The 19,592-nt window shown below is 55.5% G+C and overlaps 1 protein-coding gene across 6 annotated transcripts in view; it reads right to left on the bottom strand.

Moving 5' to 3' along the window:
- The window catches only part of SHANK1 (SH3 and multiple ankyrin repeat domains 1), a 60,052-nt gene that overhangs the window by 39,024 nt on the left and 1,436 nt on the right, over nucleotides 1-19,592 (bottom strand). For 5 of the 6 annotated variants that reach the window (XR_005238366.2, XM_007997683.3, XM_007997682.3 and 2 more), the window contains exons 2-13: nucleotides 17,876-18,173; nucleotides 17,467-17,670; nucleotides 16,856-16,927; nucleotides 15,071-15,179; nucleotides 14,690-14,841; nucleotides 12,830-12,997; nucleotides 12,255-12,371; nucleotides 6,278-6,355; nucleotides 5,955-6,021; nucleotides 5,334-5,664; nucleotides 4,294-4,487; nucleotides 39-152 (exon numbers count right to left, since the gene is read on the bottom strand). Coding sequence is in view for 5 of the 6 variants with exons in the window: in XM_007997683.3 (XP_007995874.2) it covers nucleotides 39-152; nucleotides 4,294-4,487; nucleotides 5,334-5,664; nucleotides 5,955-6,021; nucleotides 6,278-6,355; nucleotides 12,255-12,371; nucleotides 12,830-12,997; nucleotides 14,690-14,841; nucleotides 15,071-15,179; nucleotides 16,856-16,927; nucleotides 17,467-17,670; nucleotides 17,876-18,130 (1,861 nt within the window). In the remaining variant the exon portion in view is untranslated. Of the gene's footprint in view, nucleotides 1-38; nucleotides 153-4,293; nucleotides 4,488-5,333; nucleotides 5,665-5,954; nucleotides 6,022-6,277; nucleotides 6,356-12,254; nucleotides 12,372-12,829; nucleotides 12,998-14,689; nucleotides 14,842-15,070; nucleotides 15,180-16,855; nucleotides 16,928-17,466; nucleotides 17,671-17,875; nucleotides 19,428-19,592 lie in introns of those variants that run through there. The other variant, XM_037991989.2, reaches the window with a different exon arrangement.

Genomic DNA, 19,592 nt, shown 5'->3' with positions numbered 1-19,592 from the left:
CTAGGGTCCATTGAACACGGCTGGGGGTTCCACCTTACCTTGCTTACTCTCCTGAGAGCGATTCGCCACCTCTTCCAGGCAGTCAGATGGGAACCATCCAACACGACCTTTGACCTGGCCTTCCCAGAAGCCTCCTTCCCCGATGCTAAGTACTGGATGGGGAACGGGGACAAAGAGACATTTCTGTGTCTCTATGCCGCTCAACTGCCAACACACTCAACTTACAGCCTTCCCACAGTTACCAGCTCCCAGCCCAATGGCATCCTTAATAAACGTCTGAGGAAGGAGCAAGGAGCTTGGGGGAGACCCAATCATATGGGGGAGACCCAATCATATCACTCTTGCATTCTAGCTTCTGGATCCAATGAGGACCAGAGGCATTGGAGAAGAGGGCTGTGTTCCATAACATGGTCTTCCTAGGTTAGGGGCAGGTCCACAATTGGTCCTTGTCTCCCCTGGTAACTGGTCACGGCTCAGTTGTGTAATTCCTTGTCATCCTCCTAGGCTCTGTGGACTTAGATCACAGATGGGGGGACAAGCTCTACTTCACCCTCCCACCACTGTCCTTGCCACCTCCCAAAGTCTCTTTGCCACTTAATCTTTAGTCCTTTGTCCCCAGACCCCTCTTTCTGCCTCTCTTTGCCTCTCCTGGCTCTAGAATGGAGAAGAGATTAGAATCACCTCTTTCCTTCTCTCCCTCTCCCCTAACGGAAGCCACTTCCCCCTGCCCACCCTCCCAGGCCCCACCGCTTCCCCATTTAGCAAACATCACAGGCTGCCTGTTACATGCCTGCTGCTGAAAAACAGAGAGGCATGATAAGAACAGCTAATGTTTATCCAACTCTCACCTGGGCCAGAACCCTAAGAGGGGCCACTTCCTTTATCCCCCTTTTACTGATGGGAACACTGAGGCTTGGAGAGCCAAGATCATTTGCTGAAGGTTACAAGGCTAGTAATGGACAGATCTGGATTTGAACACAGCTCAGTCTGCTTCCAGAGGGCATGCTTTCAGTCACTCATGTGCTGCTACCTCTCCATGCAAGGGCTTCAGGGCATGACAAGGGCACCAGTGGCAAACACATGGTCTTCAATTTCTCTGGCAATTTTCATGACTCTGCCCCCATTTAGCCCTTCACATAGTTTCCTTCCTTGTTCAACCCTTATGCCTACCCAGCTAGGTAACAACTGTTTTTCCATTTTATAGACAAAGAAGCTGAAGCGAATGTGGAGAATACCCTCGCGTGGAGATGACTCCAGCTATGCTAGGGGTTGAGTTGGGGCCATCAGATGTATTCCTCTCCATAAACTGACTCCCTTGAGAGCATCTGGGGAGACTAAATGAGGGGAAGCTGAAAGTCATGGAAGAGAGCAGGAGATGGGTTGCCAAGGGGACTGGGTTCTTGGCTGGTACTGCCATGCCTGGCTTGGTGGTCTTGTAATCCATCATTTGTTCACTTAAAAAATACTTATTTAGTGCCAGTCATGAGTCAGGTACCAGGGTAGACACAGTTGAATATAATCAATGTTTTTCTTTCCTTTGAGGAGCTTCCAGAACAGCCGCCAATAGAGGCATAACTGTACAAGTGACTACATGATTGGAAGTTGGGGTCAGAGCTCAAGGGACAATAAGAGGGTGTTTGGAGAGAAGCCAGATGGAAGTATATAACTTATAGATGGCAAAGGGGTCCAAGGAGGTGTCCCTGAGGTGTGACATATAGACTGAGACCTGAAGGATCCTAGGAGCTGGGGAGGCAAAGAGAGCATGGAAGAGTTTTCCAGGCAGAAGGAACAGCATGTTTGAAGAGTTTGACATATAAGAAGGCTTGGGGCATTGGAGGAATGGAGGAGTTGGTAGATTGGAGGATTGGAGGGCTTGGAGCATTGGAGGACTGGGGGGCTCGGGGCACTGGAGGATTGGAAGGCTTGGGGCATTGGGGGAATGGAGGGCTTGGGGCACTAGGGAATTGGAGGGCTTGGGCACTGGAGGATTGGAGGGCTCAGGCACTGGAGGATTGGATGGCTTGGGCCATTGAGGGAATGGAGGGCTTGGGGCTTTGGGATATTGGAGGGATTGGGGCATTAGAGGATTAGAGGGTTTGGGACATTGGAGAATTGGAGGGTTCAGGGCACTGGGGGACTGGAGGGCTCGGGACATTGGGGGATGGGAGGGCTTGGGGCATTGGGGGATGGGAGGGCTTGGGACATTGGGGGATGGGAGGGCTCGGGGCACTGGAAGATTGGAGAGAAGGATGAGGCCCCTGGAACCTTGTGGGTGAAGGGAAGAGTCGCATGAGATGAGGTTGGCCAGGTGGGCAGACAGGCAGCTTGGAGGCCAGGTTAAGACTTTGGGCTTTGATTCTGAGAGTAGCAGGAGTCGGCTACCTCATCGGGTTGTGTGAAGCTCAGTGACATCGTGGATGTGGGCGTGCTTTGAGGCAATTAAGTCCCTCTTAATGGAAGACGAGGATATAAAAATAGAAGGCAGCATATCCTCTTCCTGTGTAGAAACATTGAGCTTGTAGCTCAGCAAGATACTGCCCATGGTCCTTGCCTGCCCGGAAGGTCCTTTACTTCTGGCCTCAGCTCACCCTTCTTTTCTCCCATCTCCTCCCACTCCACGTGCCTATGTCCCAGGCAGCTTGCCCTGAAGGAGCTGCACCTGGCCTCCACAGGAGCTCCTGAATTTGGTCATTCATTCACTCATTCATTCATTCAACATATGTGCATTAAAGCCTCCTGTGTGCTGGGTCATTAAACTGAGCCCTAGAGACCCAGAGACCAATGACTTATGACCTCACCTACAGGAACTCAGGCTATGGGAAGAGAGACTTTGTAACACATGCAGTTACACAGCCCGCCTGACGCTCTGACCCCTGAATACCCTTCAAGGCCTCACACAAGTTGACCTTCTACGGTAGGATCTTCCCTACTTATCCAGGGGCCCAGGTCTCTCTCCTCTAAGTGCCTAAAGTAGGGGCCACTTAAAAAAATGATGGCTTTTTTTTTTGCTTTTTTTTTTTTGAGATGGAGTTTCACTCTTGTCAGTCAGGCAGGAGTGCAGTGGCGTGATCTCGGCTCACTGCAACCTCCGCCTCCTGGGTTCAAGCAATTCTCCTGCCTCGGCCTCCCAAGTAGCTGGGATTACAGGTGTGCGCCACCACGCCTGGCTAATTTTTTATTTTTTGTGTTTTTAGTAGGGATGAGGATTCACCATGTTGGTCAGGCTGGTCTAGAACTCCTGATCTCAGGTGATCCATCTGCCTCGGCCTCCCAAAGTGCTGGGATTACAGGCGTGAGCCACCGCGCCCGGCCAATTGATGGGTCTTATGTGGCACTTGTTATGTAGGAAACATTGGTCTAAGCGCTTTACATGCTCTGACTCCTCTAATCCTCATAAGGGTCTCATTTTACAGATGAAGAAACTGAGGCCCAGAGAAGTTACTTGGCTGAGGTCACCCTGCTAGGAAGTGGTGGGGCCAGGATTTGAACCCAGGCCGCCAGGCTCTCAACCTCTATACCACTCGGCTCCTGGGCAGCCTAGAGTCTGGCAAAGAATTTTTCCAATGCCTCATATTAACGGCCACACCTGCGGCAAGTGGTCGTCTCTAAAGCATCCTTCTATCCAAGAACACGTCAGCAGCCCTGTGAAGCCTACAAGCAGGGGAGACTGGCTCCACTTTCCAAACGAAGGTGGACAAACCAAAGGGAGGTGAACCCTGATAACGGCAACCACTGTTTTGGGAGCCCTCCCCATGGCCAAGCATCTTACATGTGCCAACTCATCGGGGCCCTAGAAGTAGGATCCTGCTTGTCTCTCAGTTGAGGACCCCTGGGCAGATGCAGGAGGCAAAGTTAAGGCTGCTGGGCCTCACGCTCTGCACCAGGTGGCAGGAAGGACTGTGGGCTTGGACTGGGGACCTTGGGCAAATTGCTTCACCTGTGTGAGGCTCTGTTCCTTCAACCATGCAATGGGGCCCATGACCTCTCTCCCCAGAAAGGGCCATGAGGAGTCTAATGAGACGATTTGGTGAGATGTTCCAACCATGCCCTGCACACACCATCAGTGTCCCACAATGGGACACGGCCCACTTCACTGCCTTTGCCTCAGCACTGCCTCCTGACAGGGTCATCTCAGCTATACTCTATGCTCCTTCAAGGCTCAAGGGGCGCCGCAGGGCTCTCTGAGGTCTGAGATCCTCCGGGTATCTGAGAATGGTCTGCTCTCTGCTCCACGTTTTCCCTGATCGCCCCCACAGCCCAGCCCAGCGCAGGCCCTGCTTCCACCCTGGGTACCTTTGATCTTCTCGCCCTTGCTCAGGGAGATCTCCCCCTCGGCTTGGGCCTGGTACGACTTCACAGCCATGAAGGAGCGTCCGGGTACTGCTGAGTAGAGCTTCCTTCGCCTCCCGCGGCTGCCCAGGGAGCCCCCAGGGCCCCCTGAGCCCCCCGTGCCCCCAGCTGGCCCTTCCCGGGGTGTCCCGCTGGAGCTGCGTACACAGAGGGCATGAGAGGCAGGATAGGGTGGAGGGAGGGAACACCTCTGGGAGGACAGGGGTCCTTGGGTGGGGGAAGAGGACGGAGCATCAGGGTGGGAGAGGGGGGAGGGGCTTTCCCAGCACTGGTGTCCTCCAGGGAAGAGGGCATTTGGGGGCTCCTCTGCCTCCCCGAAGCTCCCCCCCAGCCCCCTCTCCTGCCTCCTGGCTTCCGGCTCTGCCCCCTCCCACGGTCCTGTGCGCACCGCCTGATTCAGCTTCCTGAGGCTGAGCTGGGACTGTGTCATCCCTCCGCTCACGAGCCTTCCGCGACTCCCAGCTTCCTCCTGGGTCAGGTCCAACTCCTCTGCCCGCCGTTGCCAGCCTCTCCCCCACTTCCTCGGGACACGCCTGGCTGGCCTCCACCTCCTTCTCACCCTCCTCTAGCCACGTGGGCCTCCTGACCCCGGAATGTCCCCCGCCCACTCCTCATCCTCCCTCCAGAGTGACCTCTCTGTCCCCCACCCAAGTCCCTGCCACCACCCCCATCCTCTTCCTGCTCGGCTTCCCTCCACCTCACCCTGTCATTCTCTGTCCCCAGGGGTTGGGACACTGTTTCTTTGGGGTATCCTCTGCCTGGGGCCCTTGTGGAGCAGATGTCCAGCTAACATGTGGTGCACTGGGGGTGGAGTCGGGACAGTAGCTCCCAAGGCCCTTCCTTTACCCCACGGTGACACTAGGGACTGGGATGGATGAGGGCCTACAGAGGAAGGCAGCTGGGCTGGCCTCGGGAGAAGCCACAGCTCTGGGGAGGGGATTTAACGGGGCTGGGGACTGTGGAGCCAGGGCTGCCTCCCCTACCTGGGCCGGCCTCGGGGCTGCCTCTTGGCGTCCTCAGGGTGCCTCCCTCGGGATGGAGAGCGGGCCCTGGCACCCCGGGGGCTGCTGGCACTTCGGAGGGTCCCGCTGCTGAGCTTGGCAGTGGGGGCCGAGGGCTGCGACTGGCCCTGGGACCCTGAGGTAGGGCCAGGGGCCCCAGAGGTCGAGGCCCCCGGGGCGGAGAACACCATCCAGTCGGGCAGCGCCATGCTGGTGTCACTGTTGGCCCGCAGCAGCGCCGGGGGCACCGTCAGCCCTGTGCCCGGGGGCCCCCGTCGCCGGGCCGCGTACTTGGGGGACTCCTGGAAGGGCACTGAGAGGGCACAGTGGCGGCGGGGGGCAGATGTTAGGGGAGAAAAGGCAAGCAGGGGGCCATGCGGGGGCGAGAGATGGTGGGAGAGAGGCATGAGGGAGAAAGACAGAGATGAGAAAGGGCGGGGGGCCTGGAATTGCTCCCCCAACCACCACCCAGACATTTTTGGTCCTCTAGGGTTTTCTCCATCCTATCCTGGCCCTCAAGTCAGGTACTCCAACTCTCCCATCCTACCATGAAACCCCAGCCGCCCCAGGTTCTCTGTGCAGCCCCAGCTCCCTGTCACTCACCCACATCCTGTTCTCGATGGTTTCGGATCAGCTCCCCCAGCTCAAAATTCCCAGCAATCACTGCCACCTGGAGGGAGCGGGTAGAGGTGGGTTGGCGGGGGGCAGGGTGGCCCAGGGAGCAGAGAGAGGGCAGGAAACATGCTGAGGACCCCAGCCTGACCCAAACCTTCCACCCTGACAATGCCGCCCTCCCTCTTCTTCCAGCTCCCCCTCCACAGGCTGTCTCCTTGCTTTCCTCATTGTCCCCTTCCTTATCCACTGGGTGTCACTGTCACCCTTTCCTTAGCCCCGGAGACTTCAGTACATCCACTGCAGCCCCAGACCTGGAATGGGGTCTGTCCGTTGTTATTCTTCACATCCTTGTCGGCACCTCGATACAGGAGGATCCTGGCACAGGTCTCCTGTGGGTGATGGCCAGTGGCGCAGGACAAAGAGAGAGAAAAAAGATTAAGGGCACCATGAGTGGATACAGGTACTGTGCTAAGAGCCTCAGGAATAAATACTCCACCCTAAACCCACACCACTCAGGACAGCAGCCACCTGCCAGGTATAGACCAGGAGCACTTGAGTTTAAACATGGATGGCCCAAATGGAGATGCACCATGCATGCGAAATACACACTGGATTTCAAGGATGCCATATGAAAACAAGAGAGAATTTAAATGTCTATAGCCAGGCTTGGTGGCTGAAGCCTGTAATTCTAAGACTTTGGGAGGCCAAGGCAGAAGTTCCAGACCAGCCTGGGCGACATAGTGAGACACTCCCCATTTCTATAAAAAAATAAACAGAAGTTAGCCAGGCATGGTGGTGGGTGCCTGGAGTCCCAAATACTTGGGAGGCTGAGGTGGGAGGATCTCTTGAGTTCAGGAGTTTGAGGCTGCAGTGAGCTGAGATCAAGCCTGGGTGACAGAGCACAGACCTGTCTCCCCTCCGCCCAGAAAAAAAAAAAAATGCCAGGCATGGTGACACACACCTGTAATCCCAGCACTTTGGGAGGTCAAGGCGAGCAGATCACTTGAGGCCAGGTATTTGAGACCAGCCTGGACAACATGGTGAAACCCTGTCACTACCAAAAACTACAAAAGTTAACCAGGTGTGGTGGCGGGCGCTTGTAATCCCAGCTACTCAGGAGGCTGAAGTGGGAGAATCACTTGAACCCGGGACGTGCAGGTTGCAGTGAGCCGAGATCCTGCCACTGCACTCCAGCCTGGATGACAGAGGGAGACTCTGTCACACACACAAAAAACAAACAAACAAACAAACAAAAAAAACCCTGATAATTTCTGTATTGATTCTGTGTTGAAATGATAACATTTTGGATACACTGTTATAAGTAAAGTATGTTGTTACAATAAATGTCACCTAATTGTTTTCCCCTTCTCCTTTACATGGCCACTAGGATATTTGAGGGCATTTAGGATACGTGCTCATGCTATGTTCCACTGAATGTTGGGGCCAGATAATTCTTTGGTGATTCATTGGTTTGTGGGGGGTGTTCTGAGCACTGTGGGATGTTGAGTAGCATCCCCCGTCTCTACCACTAGATGCCAGTAGCACTCCCCTCCCCAGTCATGACAACCAAAAATGGCTTTAGACGTTGACAAGTGTGCCCTGGGGGACAGAAGCTCCCCGGTTGAGAACCACGGGTCTAGACCTTACGGAGGCTTACCATTACATGCCAGGCACTTGGCACTTTAGAGGCAGAAGATCCTTCAATTGCCCAACAATTCCAGGACATGGAAATTTTCTCTATTTTACAGAGGAGGAAACTAAGGCTTTCAAAAGAGCCCAAGGTGGGCCAGGCACCGTGGCTCACTCCTGTGATCCCAGCACTTTGGGAGGCCGAGGCGGGGGGTGGGGGGGATCGCTTGAGCCCAGGAGTTTGACACTAGCCTGGGCAACATGGCGAAATCCCGTCTCTGCAAGAAATGTTTTAAAAATTGGCCTGATGTGGCTGGCTACAGGTGGCTCACGCCTGTAATCCCAGCACTTTGGGAGGCCGAGGGGGGCAGATAATCTGAGGTCGGGAGTTCAAGACCCGCCTTACCAACATGGAGAAACTCCATCTCTACTAAAAATACAAAAATTAGCCAGGCTTGGTGGCGCGTCCAGGTTGGAGTGCAGTAACATGATCTCGGCCCACTACAACCTCCACCTCCTAGGTTCAAGCGATTCTCCTGCCTCAACCTCCTGAGTAGCTGAGACTACAGGCACCTGCTCAGCACATCTGGCTAATTTTTGTATTTTTAGTAGAAACGGGGTTTCCCCAAGTTGGCCAGGCTGGTTTTGAACTCCCAACCTCAGGTGATCAGCCCGCCTTGGTCCCCCAAAGTGCTGGGATAACAGGCATGAGCCACTGTGCCTGGCTCCTTGCTTTGTTTTTTAATACGAGACTGGTGTATGTGCCAGGCACTCTAAGCCAATGTTAACTCATTTTCTTCATAACCCCGTCTCCCTGAAATTCCATTTCCTGTTATTCATCTGATTAGCGTCTCTTCTCCTCTACGTCATAAGTTGTACAGGGGCATGATTTTGCCTGTGGCACCTGCCACCTGGATTAATGCTGGAACCACAGGAACTGTTCAGTAGGAGGAGTGTCCTCTCCCTTTTTTCTTGGCCTGGCTAAACTCAACTTGGCCTCCAGCTTAACTCTAACCCAGAGTCCTCTGATGCTAATTTAACCATCATTCTCCAAGCACTTCCTTGATCTTATCCCTTCCACATGACAAGCCCACCAAGGGGTTTGTATGAGCCCATGTTACAGGACAGGTTCAGAGAGGGCAGATGCTATGCCCAAGGCCACACAACCAGTTAGTGGAGCAGTGAGGATTCCAACCTGGCCTTTCATTTTTTTTTTTTTTTTTTTTGAGATGGAGTCTCGCTCTGTTGCCAGGCTGGAGTGCAGTGGAGCAATATCAGCTCATTGCAACCTCCACTTTCTGGAGTGCAGTGGCGCGATCTCAGTTCACTGCAGCCTCCACCTCTTGGGCTCAAGCGATCCTCCTGTGCACGTGGCCTTCTGATCCTATGGTTCACCTGTCTCCTATGAATGGACGACTCTGACTGCCAAAGACACATCAGGCAGCAGAGTTAGCCCAGTGTGTGTTCTGGGTATGTTCATGAGTGTGTGTGTGTATGTGAGTCTGTGTATGCCCGTGATGCTGGCCAACTAGACTGTTAACGCCTGCCATGTGTACTTTTGCGTGTTTTTCTTCTTCTTTTTTTTTTTTTTTTTGAGATGGAGTCTTGCTCTGTTACCCAGGCTGGAGTGCCGTGGTGCGATCTCAGCTCACTGCAACCTCTGCCTCTTGGGTTCAAGCAGTTCTCTACTTCAGCCTCCCAAGTAGCTGGGATTACAGGTGCCCGCCACCACACCTGGCTAATTTTTGTCTTTTTAGTAGCGACAGGGTTTCACCATCCTGGCCAGGTTTGTCTTGAACTCCTGACCTCGTGATCCACCCGCTTCAGCCTCCCAAAGCGCTGGGATTGCAGGCATGAGGCACCGCTCCTGACCTTTTACTGTTTTCACACCCGCTACCCCCACACTGGGGGCACAGGGCCAGAGCACAGCCCCTAAGCTAACCTGCTCCTCATCCTACTCTTACAAAGCTGAGAAGGTGTGCAAGTCAGAGCTGGTGGCACCGAGAGAAACTCGCATTTAACGGCGTCCTAGCACGTCGCCGTGATGTGTTTACACGTCTGCCTCCTCACCAGACTGTGAACTCCCACCCCGCCCCCCACCACACCCTCACCCTCCCCAGGCCAGATGCTGCATCTGATTCATCTCACATCCCCAAGGCCTGGTGCTGTGCACATAGTAGGTGCTCAAGGAACGTGCATGGAAAGGATGAGGATGGAGGATGTGAAGTTGAGTCAGTCAAAATTCATTTTGTTCAAATCATTCATTCGTTTGTTGAGTCATTCAGTCTGTTGAAACAAGCAAACACCTGTTGAATGCTCTGAGCCAGGCACTGTGCAGAGTCTTGGTGGAAATCCAAGAGGGCTGAGCTATCATTCATTCACTCATTTTCATTCATTCATTCACTCACTCAACAAAGATGCAGTTAGGCCTGCTGTGTGCTGGGGTCCTGGAACAGAGCAAGTAATCGGACTCAACCCCCACCCTTGAGGTGCTCACAGCCTAGACACGGATATGACCTTCACCACCAAAGGCCAGACGGGCATGTCAGGAGGCCAAGGTGGCAGGGGCTGGGGAAACACTGTCAGATGTAGCCCTGGCTCTTGGAAAGCTTAAAGCCTAGGAGGAAGACAAGGGGGGAAATGGAGGAATCAAGTTCGTATGTGTTATGCATCGATTTGTTAAGCCCATGGCAAAGGCAAGCAAAACTACTAACGCACTTGATCCTTTTGTATGGTGGATACTAATTACTGACCCATCACAGCTGAGAAAGGAGATCGAGGAGGGGAAATGACTTGTTCATCTGTGCCACTAAGAAAACTCTGCCTGCTGTCTAATTCTCTCTCTCTCTCTCTTTTTTTTTTTAAGGCAGGGTCTCACTCTGTCACCCAGGCTGCAGTGCAGTGGCATGATCATAGCTCACTGCAGCCTCCACCTCCCAGGCTCAAGCGATTCTTTTGCCTCAGCCTCCTGAGTAGCTGGGACTTCAGGTGCACGCCACTGTGCCCAGCTGATTTTTGTATTTTTCATAGAGACCAGGTTTTCCCATGTTGCCCAGGTTGGTCTCGAACTCCTGGGTTCAAGCCATCCTCCCGCCTTGGCCTCCCAAAGTGTTGGGATTACAGGCACAAGCCACCGTGCCTGGTCCAGTTCTCTATACTAAAATTTCTCTGTTTATCCGAATGGTACAGTTTCTCCCGACTGGACCCTGATTGACACTGGTGATGGTAACAATGACAATTATTATTCTGATGGCTGCCTTCCAGGGATGAGTACTTAATATACATGATGGCTCATCCTCTTTAATAAAAGCTGGCGTTATTCCCGTTTCAGGAAGAAGGATGGCGCCTCAAAGAGTCGGAGGGACTTTTTTGCTCCCCCACCCCCATCTGCCCGTGGGGCCGGGGCTTCTTCCCCATCAGCTGCACAAGGGCCTGGGAGTCGGAGGATTGGTTGCGAGGCCTGTGTGCCGCAGAGCAGGAGGCAGAAGCACACAGGGAGAGAAGTGCTGGCACCATGTTGGTTCGGTTTGAAAAGCACTGAGTCTTCCCTGGGCTCCAGGCATACTGCTGGCTGCCACCAGGCAGCACGTGGCCACCGGCCAAATCCCCAGCACTGTAAGTTCTGCTGAGGCAGAGGGGGCTGAGGGCTGTTTTGGAAGACTTCCTGGAGGAAGGGGGCTGATAGACCAGCTCTGTCATGCTAGCGCCTGTCTCTCTAAGTACCCCCACAGCTGCCCTTCAAGGGCAGGGAGCATCAAGAAACAGGTGGGGAGACTGAGGCTTCCCATAGGGCTGACCTGCCCAGGATCATCTGCGGCGCAGGCGGCTAAAGTACCAGAGGTCATGATACTGAAAGCTCTGGCTCTTGACAACCAGCTGCCACCAGACCCCCTGCCTGGTCCGTCCCTCTCCTCTCCTGGGAACTCTGGAAGTGGGGATGTCCTTCCCGTCTTCTTTCAGCACTCCCTTCCTGCTCAGGGACCCAGGCTGTCAGGACCTCCAAGGCCCTGCATTGCTAAAACTCCCACATCACTCATTCCCTTCAGGGGCCACAGTGGCTGCACGTTGAACTTTCCCCTGTGCCCTGCCGTGCCACCACGTGGCACCTGCACACACCACTGGCTGAATGGAGACACAGGGGAACTGAGGACCCATAGCCCCCTTTCCTCTGGTTTTCTGCACAGTCTGTGCCCCCACCCTGGAGCACCCCTTTGTCCCCTTTTCTACTGCTGCTCATCTCAATACTGGGGGCATCTCCTCCGGGAAGCCACCTCCCCGGCCAGCCACTCCATCTCAAGCCCAGTCCCAGATGGGGGCTCCCACAGGGACCTGGATTCCCTGTGACTTTGCTCTGAGCACTCTGGATTGTAGCAGCAAACTATGTTGCCTGCCCTCTGCTAGGCCATGAGCTCAACACTTTGTCCCCAGCACCCAGCTCCGGGCCTGATACAGAGAAGGAGCTCAGTAAATATCTGTTGGATGGATGGATGGATGGATGGATGGATGGATGGATGGATGGATGAATGGATGACTGGATGAAAGGGTGAAATAGTGAAGAAGTGAAGGGTGCAGAGATGCAGTCAAGAGGAGTATCTGAGCTTGGCCCTGGGGGAGGCAGCTATGAGGGATGCGAGGGGGGGCGGCCGCTGCTAGGCAGACCTTGTTGTAGAGGGCGCAGATGTGCAGAGCTGTATTCCCTGAGGCGTTCTGGGCTCCAGGCTCAGCCCCGTAGAAGAGCAGATGCTCCAGGTGCTGAGAGTGACCCCGCTGGCAGGCCTGGGCAGGACAGGGAGCGAGGGGCATGGATCAGACCCAGGCTGTTCTCCCTCTGGGCCAAGAGTCTGTACACAACCTGTGCACTGGCCTTCTCATCCTATCGTTCACCACATCCACCTCCCTTTTTTGCCCCCCCCCCCTTCCTGCTCTGGGACCCAGGCTGTCAGCCTCACAATCCAAATGTTCAGTCATTCCAAGGCCCAGGCGTCTGGTCTGCCTCCTTAAGAGGGCCAAGAGGCCAGCCCATCCCTCTCAGGGATCAAGGCGTCTGGTTCCCCTGCCTATGCCCCCTTAGGGTCTTCGTGTCTTCACCCCCATCATTTCCTCTTTGGGGACCATGTTATTCTTACCCCCATGCTCTGTGAGGACCCTGGCATCTGGTTCCCAGCCCCAGTCCCTTGGATGCCTCAGAGACTGGGTCCCCCACCCCAGCCCTTCATGGCGTGAATCAGGAGCACCTGGTGGATTTCCTGCCAGCCGTTCTCATCAGCTATGCCCAGCTGGGCCCTGTTGTACAGGAGCAGCTCACAGCATCGGGGGTCACCACCCACCATAGCCGTGTGGAACAGAGGGGTCAGCCCCCGACGGTCCTTGTAGTTGGGGGAACCCCCAAGGTCCAGGAGTGCCTGGGAATGGAGAGAGAACCCAGTAGAAAAACACAGATGACAGTCACACGTTAACCAGCTCATTCTGAAGGGCCAGAGGAACTGGACCGTCCTGGGTGACCCACAGTGGCCAATGACAGTGACAGTCTTAGTTCTGCCATGATGCCCTTGTGCGACCTTGAGCCCGGCCCTTTCCCTCCCTGGGCCACTCTGATCCCCTGTGAACAATGTGGGACTTGGGTAGATGCCTCCAGAGGACCCTGGCACTCTGACATCCCACCCAGCCTTTCCCCTGGGGGTGACCTTGGATGAGCCATTGAAGGACATTAGGGGCCACAGTACCCACCCATTCCACCTCCTACAGGTGGGTTGTTGGGGACAAATGAGAGGCCAGAGTCTGGAGGCTGGAGGGTCTCTGGCCAAGTGGGAGGTGTTATTAGGTCCAGGATCTCAAAGAAGGGGCATAGCAGGAAGCCAGGGGACAGACAAGTGAGCTTGGATAAGGGCAAGGATTGGGCCGGCCTCACTGGGGCTGCAGGCCACTTCCTGCTCCCACTTGAAAGACAACTCTGGGTGTGGAAGGCTGGCAGTAATGAGCATTAATAGGAGAAAGTGTTGGCAGCAACCTTGCATGAGGACACCCTGTAGCAGTGCCATCCAACAGAACGTTCCACCATTGTGGGGATGGTCTGCAACTGCACCACCCTACATGGCAGGCACGTGTGGTCCCCTGAGCACTTGAACGTGGCTAGTGAGCCTGAGGAACTGAAATTTTAATTTTACTTCACTCTAATTAATTTAAATTTAAACAGCCCCAGGTGGCCACTGGCTACTGGCTTGGATAGCGCAGGTCTGGAGGCTGGGAGGGGCGTGCATGAGCAGGATGTGGGTTTGGGAGTGAGTGTGCATGGGAGATACATGAACAGGGTCTGTTAACTCCAGGGGTATACTGCAGATCTTTGTGGCTGGTGTCTGACTGCATTAGGGGCTCTTTAGGAAAGAATCTGCGGGAGAGAAGGGAGGGGCCATTTAGCTGGAGCATCCATGCATGGGGGTGCTTCTCAATGGCTGTCTTTGGGGGCAGCCCATCTTGACCCGCATATGAAGAGGAATCAAGTGTCCTGGCGGGGGCAGGGGGAGAAGAGTATTTTAAAATTAGACTGTGCAGCTGACGCCGTGTATGTATTTTGTGGGTGTATGGGTTTGTCTATTTGGGAAAGTGCATTTGAGGCTGTGTACGTGGGGAAGGGGCTGTATTTGCATGTGAGACAGGAGGGAGTGGAGCTGGTGCAGTGCTGGGTTTGGAAGGGTAGCTGGGGGACTGTTTTCAGGGTGTGTGAGGAGGGGCTCTATCTGGGGGCATAGCAGGGAACTCACTTTGCATTTTAAGGAATGAGAAGGGTTTACACCTTGGGGAGACAGAGGCAGGTTTGGTATTGAGCTGGGTCACAGGGGATGGAGATGTTCTGGGTGTTCAGGGGAGAAGGCTGCGCCTGGGTCTGCATGATGTCAGCTGTAGCCCAGGTGGGTGCACCTGGGGGTCCTGACAAGGGTGACGAGAAGGGCTATGTGTCAGTCTATGGAAAGGGGCTTTGAACTGGGGACATGAGAGGGCCTATTTTTACAGAAACCAAAGAGCTGAGGTTTGAGAAAGAACAAAGGGAAAAAGAGAGAGGGCCCCACCGTGGGGGTGGGGGGTCCCCGCAGCCTCACCGTGAGCGCCAGGCAGTGTCGGGCGCATGCGGCCTTATGCAGTGCTGTCATGCCATCCCGGGCCCGGAAGTCGATGTGGGCCCCGCCCAGGCACAGGGTTCGAATCACCTCTACAGAGCCTTCAGTCTGGGCCGCCAGTGTCAAGGGGGTCTCTGAAAGGCAGGAAAAGCTGGTCACCTGAAGCCCCTTCTCTCCTCCATCTCTTCCCATTTTCCAGGCTCTGTAGCTCTCCACCCCACAGCCTCTGGCCCCGCGGCCTCCCCCTTGGACAGCGACATGTTTGAGAGACACCAGTCAGGAATGGATCTGAATGCAGATGGCACCCCTGCTCCCCAGCCCTGTCCTGGCCCCGAGGTCCTTCTGATGTTCACCCCTCCCTACCTCCAGAATCCGAGTCATGGTAGTTGGGGTCCAGCCCCTTGTCCAGCAGCCGCGCCACCTTGTCAGATGTCCCGAGCTGCACATACTCCAGGAACTTCTTCAACCCCGTCTGAGCCATGGGCAAAGACACAGAAGATAGGACAGTCAGGAGCAAGGCAGAGAAGCGGGGTCCTCAAGCAGCGCCGTCCAGTGAAAATATACGTAGAGTCACATATGCTATTGAAAAGTTTCTAGCGGCCTCCTTTACAGAGAAAGTACCCAGCCCTTTGGGAGGCCGAGGCGGGAGGATCACGTGGGCCCAGGGGTTTGAGACCAGTCTGAGCAACAGTGAGACCCTTATCTCTACAAAAAATGCAAAAAACTAGCCAGGTATAGTGGCACATGCCTGTAGTCCCAGTTACTCAGGAGGCTGAGCTGGAAGGATCCTTTGAACCCTGAAAGGTCGAGGCTGCAGTGAATCATGATTGCACCACTGCAGCCTGGGTGACAGAGCAAGACCCTGTCTCAAAAAAAAAAAAAAAAAAAAAAAGGCCGGGTGTGGTGGCTCATGCCTGTAATCCCAGCACTTTGGGAGGCTGAGGAGGGTGGATCACGAGGTCAGGAGATCGAGACCATCCTGGCTAACACGGTGAAACCCCGTCTCTACTAAAAACATAAAAAATTAGCCGGGTGTGGTGGCGGGCGCCTGTAGTCCCAGCTACTCGGGAGGCTGAGGCAGGAGAATGGTGTGAACCCAGGAGGCAGAGCTTGCAGTGAGCCAAGATTGCGCCAGTGCACTCCAGCCTGGGTGACAGAGCAAGACTCTGTCTCAAAAAAAAGAAAGAAAGAAAGAAAGAAATAGCAGGGTCAGGGGTGAAGTGTTAGTTGTGTTGAAATTCATTTTAATGATATATGTTCTTTAACTGACATAGCCACAATGTTACTGTTTCAACAGGTACTTGAGATGAAACTTATCAATGAGGTTATTTAACTTTTTTTGGCACTAAGTTTTTGAAGCTCAGTGTGTCTTTCACACTCACAGCGAGTCTCAGTTGGGACTAACCGTATTGCAAGTACTCAGGAGCCACACTTGGCCAGTGGTTCCCAGAGTGGACTGTGAAGGCCTGGAGGGATGGAACATTTAGGGGAGGAAAGAGTTCAATGCATGCTGTGGTCGAGAGAGGGTAGACAAGGAGGGATTGGGAGTTTTTCCCTCTCAAGGATCAGGAGTCCTTCACTTCTGACCAAAGCAGTTCCCCAGTTTCCTCCCAGCTCTCACCATCAGAGACACAGCAGAGACGGGGCTGAGGATTGGTGGGCAAGGTACCAGGAGAACAGACGTGGCTGGAAAGGGGGGTGTAATGGTTGGATTTTTGCAGAGATTCAGGCTATGAGGTTGGGAGAAATGCAGCCTGCCTTTGAAACAGTCTCCAGGCAGGAGGACTTCCAATGTCAGTGTCCTAGCCCAAGGTGGGGAAGTAAAGAGGCCTTGGGTGGATCTGCGGGGAGGCAGGGGAAGAGAAGGGAGACTCAAAGGAGGTCAGATGGGAATGATGTGGGCCCAGGCGGAAGGATGAGGGGCAAAAGAGGAAAGTAAGAAGCGGTTGTGATGGGGATAATGGGGGTATTTGTGGTTGTCTTGAATGTGGTACAGCATCCCAAGTTAAGGGGTGGAAGTGGCCAGAGGGATTGCGGCCTTGGGGAATGTGCAGGTCTGTTGGGAAGAGGTGGGGAGAGAAAGCGGTTGGGCAGGGGGCTCTGGTGGTAGTAGGCTGTAGGGGACAGATGCCAGCAGGATTCTCTCACCTTAGTGTGCAACTTGGCCAGCTGCTTCTCATCCAGGTTGGTCTGTTTGTAAACTCGGGTCTTGTATCGGAACTGAGGTCAGGGGTAGGGCAGTGAGAGAGACACAGAGACTTGGAATCAAGGGCCTGGGGAGAAGGCTTGGGGTAGGGGGAAGGCCTGATCCCCTTCTAATTCCCAAGGGTAGCTCAGGGTAGGAGTGGACACAGCCCTGGAACCTTGGTCTAGCGGGTAGAGGGGTGGCAGTGGCTTTTCTGAGTGCTGGATATCATGGTCTATGTGCACTGCAACCCCTGCTTTGAAGGAGGAGGAGTCTGGACCCCACAGGAAATGTTCTAGAGTGTCTACTGTAATTGGGAATCCTCCCCCGTTTTGATGGGCGAGGAGAAGCTTGGGGCAGGAAAGTGACTTGGCCAAGGTCACTTAGCTGGTCAGAAGTAGAACAAACGGCAGTTTGAACTCAGGACTCTCTGACTTCCCTGTGATGCTTAGATCAGGACTAGTACAATGGGTGCCCCCTCGTTAAGGTTTCGAGTGTGTTAAAAAGTGGGTGGGGGGCCGATGTGTTTAGGGCATGCCTTCTCTGGTCAGTGAAGGAGTTGGGGAAGCTTCACCTCCAGGTAGGGGACCCCCTTCTCGAAGGACTGGGGGTACTCCCGCAGCAACCTCTCCTCCTCCAGGAAGTTGGCGTCACGGCCTGAGGTGGCCGGCTGGAACAGGCCATAGTTGAGCACATCCTGCAGGCTCTCGCTCAGGGCACAGAGCACCTGCTGCTTGGCCGTCCAGATGGTGGCATCTGGGTTGAAGCGCAGGCATTTCTAGTTGGGGAGGAGATAGGGGCTAGGGTGGGCCAGGGGCCAGAGAGGAGCCTGAGGTGGGCTGGGAAGTGAGCCAAGAGCTGGGTGTGGGGGTGATCCCTGGGAGGATACCGAGCACCAGTGGAACTCCCCATGTCAGTTGGAGCCCTGTCCCCCCAGCTTCCCCTGTCCCTCTCCTGCCGCTGGCCAGTGGGCAGGTACTCACTGTCTGGTGCAGGTCCGGGATGCCAATCCTGAAGACCATCATGCTGAAGTGGGCGTCGTCTGGGACGGACATTGAGCGGCCCTGGAGGCCTCTAACAGAGGCCAGGCTACCAGGTGCCCCACTGCCCCGGCCCCGGGTCCCCCGGAGGCCTCGACCTGGCCCGTCTGGGGAGCTGTCGGACTCTGAGCCCCCCTCGGGACACTCGCTGGCACTGTGGCGTTCCTCGTCCTCGCTTGTCGCGGGGCTGTGGGTCATTGTGGGGCCACGGGGCGACGGGGGACGGCAGCATCACAGGCGGCTATGGGGGTCAAGGGTGGCCATCAGACTAGGAACCCAGGGCCCCTCAGAGGCCACTAGTGCTACTTGGTGGTCAAGCGGTCAAGGGCAGCCTACCCCCACTGCCCAAGATAGGCAGGAAGGAGGCCGGGCACACCCTCGGCCTGCATGGCCTCCCCTGCCGCCTCCTCCCATGCTGGCACGCACACACCCCTGTCCCTGACATGCTTCTGGCATGTGTCTCCTTCCCTGCCCTTGGCCCCGCTTGCAGCCCGCCCCCTGCGCCCCACTTTGCCGGTGACCCAGCGTGGCCGTGTCCCAGAAACCGCAGAATCACCGCGGGAGCTACTGGCCCACTTTGCCAGGCCACAGAAAATGCAGCTAAAATTAGCTAAGGACAGACAGATGGACAAACTGACAGGCATCCTGCCCTCCTGGCCCCAGCCTGGCCTGTCACCCCAGGGCCGGGGGGTGGGGTTGGGGAGAAGCTGAGGCTGAGACTGAGATGTAGTAAGGGGGAGAGGGAGGCGTGGTGAGCCTGGAGCGGGTGGAGCCGGTGACTTCACTCAAGTGTGGCTGACAACGCGTGGCATGCAGAGTAGTGCTGGGGAATCGGCTGTCCCAGGGGAGCAAGGGGCGCTGAGATGGCGGTGGTCATGGACAGAGCATTTGGCCTAGGGTGTCCCCAAGGGAACCACAAGAAGTGGCTTTTAGAGACTGGGGCCTCTTGAGAGGGTGTGTGGGTGGGTGGGGAGGTTGGCCTGGGGAGTGCTGTACTGGTGACAGTGGTGTGGTGGCCGGGGTAGATGTGGGTGGCTGCAGATGACCTGTAGCTCTTTTCTAGGACTGCAGGGTGGGTGGGCTGGCTTTGCTGGGTACTAGGGGCTCCACTCTGAGGACTGGGGGTGTTAGGAGGGAGGCTAAGAGGTGAGAGGAGGGTCTGGGAAACTGAGGTAGGGGGTCATCTTTGGATCCTGGCTGTTCTCCCTTGAGGTGGACTTATGAGAGTGGAGCCCCTTCCAAACGGGGTCCGCCTCCCTTCTGTTCTCCCCCAACTCCCACCCCAGCACCGGAAACCAGAATGTCTGGTCTGGTCCCTCCCCCCCACACCAGGCCCGGTTCCTGCACCGTTGCCATGGAGATGGGAAGCAGTGGAGGGTACTGCTGACTTTGGGGGAGTGGGGATGGGCTGGGGGGTTGGGAAAGGGAAGACTAAATGTGTGTGGTGGGAGGAGAGTTCCAGGAGCTGTGGGCGAGCGAGCCTCTAACCCAGGGCCGGCGGACCCCTCCCCCACGCGCGACAGCGCTGCGAAGCCCCCTCCCCCTCCAGGTACCCAGCCATGCCGCCCCACCTCGTCTCTGCGGAGACCCCGGCCTCCTCCTCCCCGCCCCGCCTCACAGCCCACCTAGGGATCTGGGGCCCGCAGCCAGCCACTCCCCC

The sequence above is a fragment of the Chlorocebus sabaeus genome, chromosome 6 (genome assembly GCF_047675955.1).
Source record: "Chlorocebus sabaeus isolate Y175 chromosome 6, mChlSab1.0.hap1, whole genome shotgun sequence".
NCBI lineage: Eukaryota > Metazoa > Chordata > Mammalia > Primates > Cercopithecidae > Chlorocebus > Chlorocebus sabaeus.
Note: the sequence above shows the minus strand (reverse complement) of the source record. Positions and strands in the feature narration are given on the sequence as shown.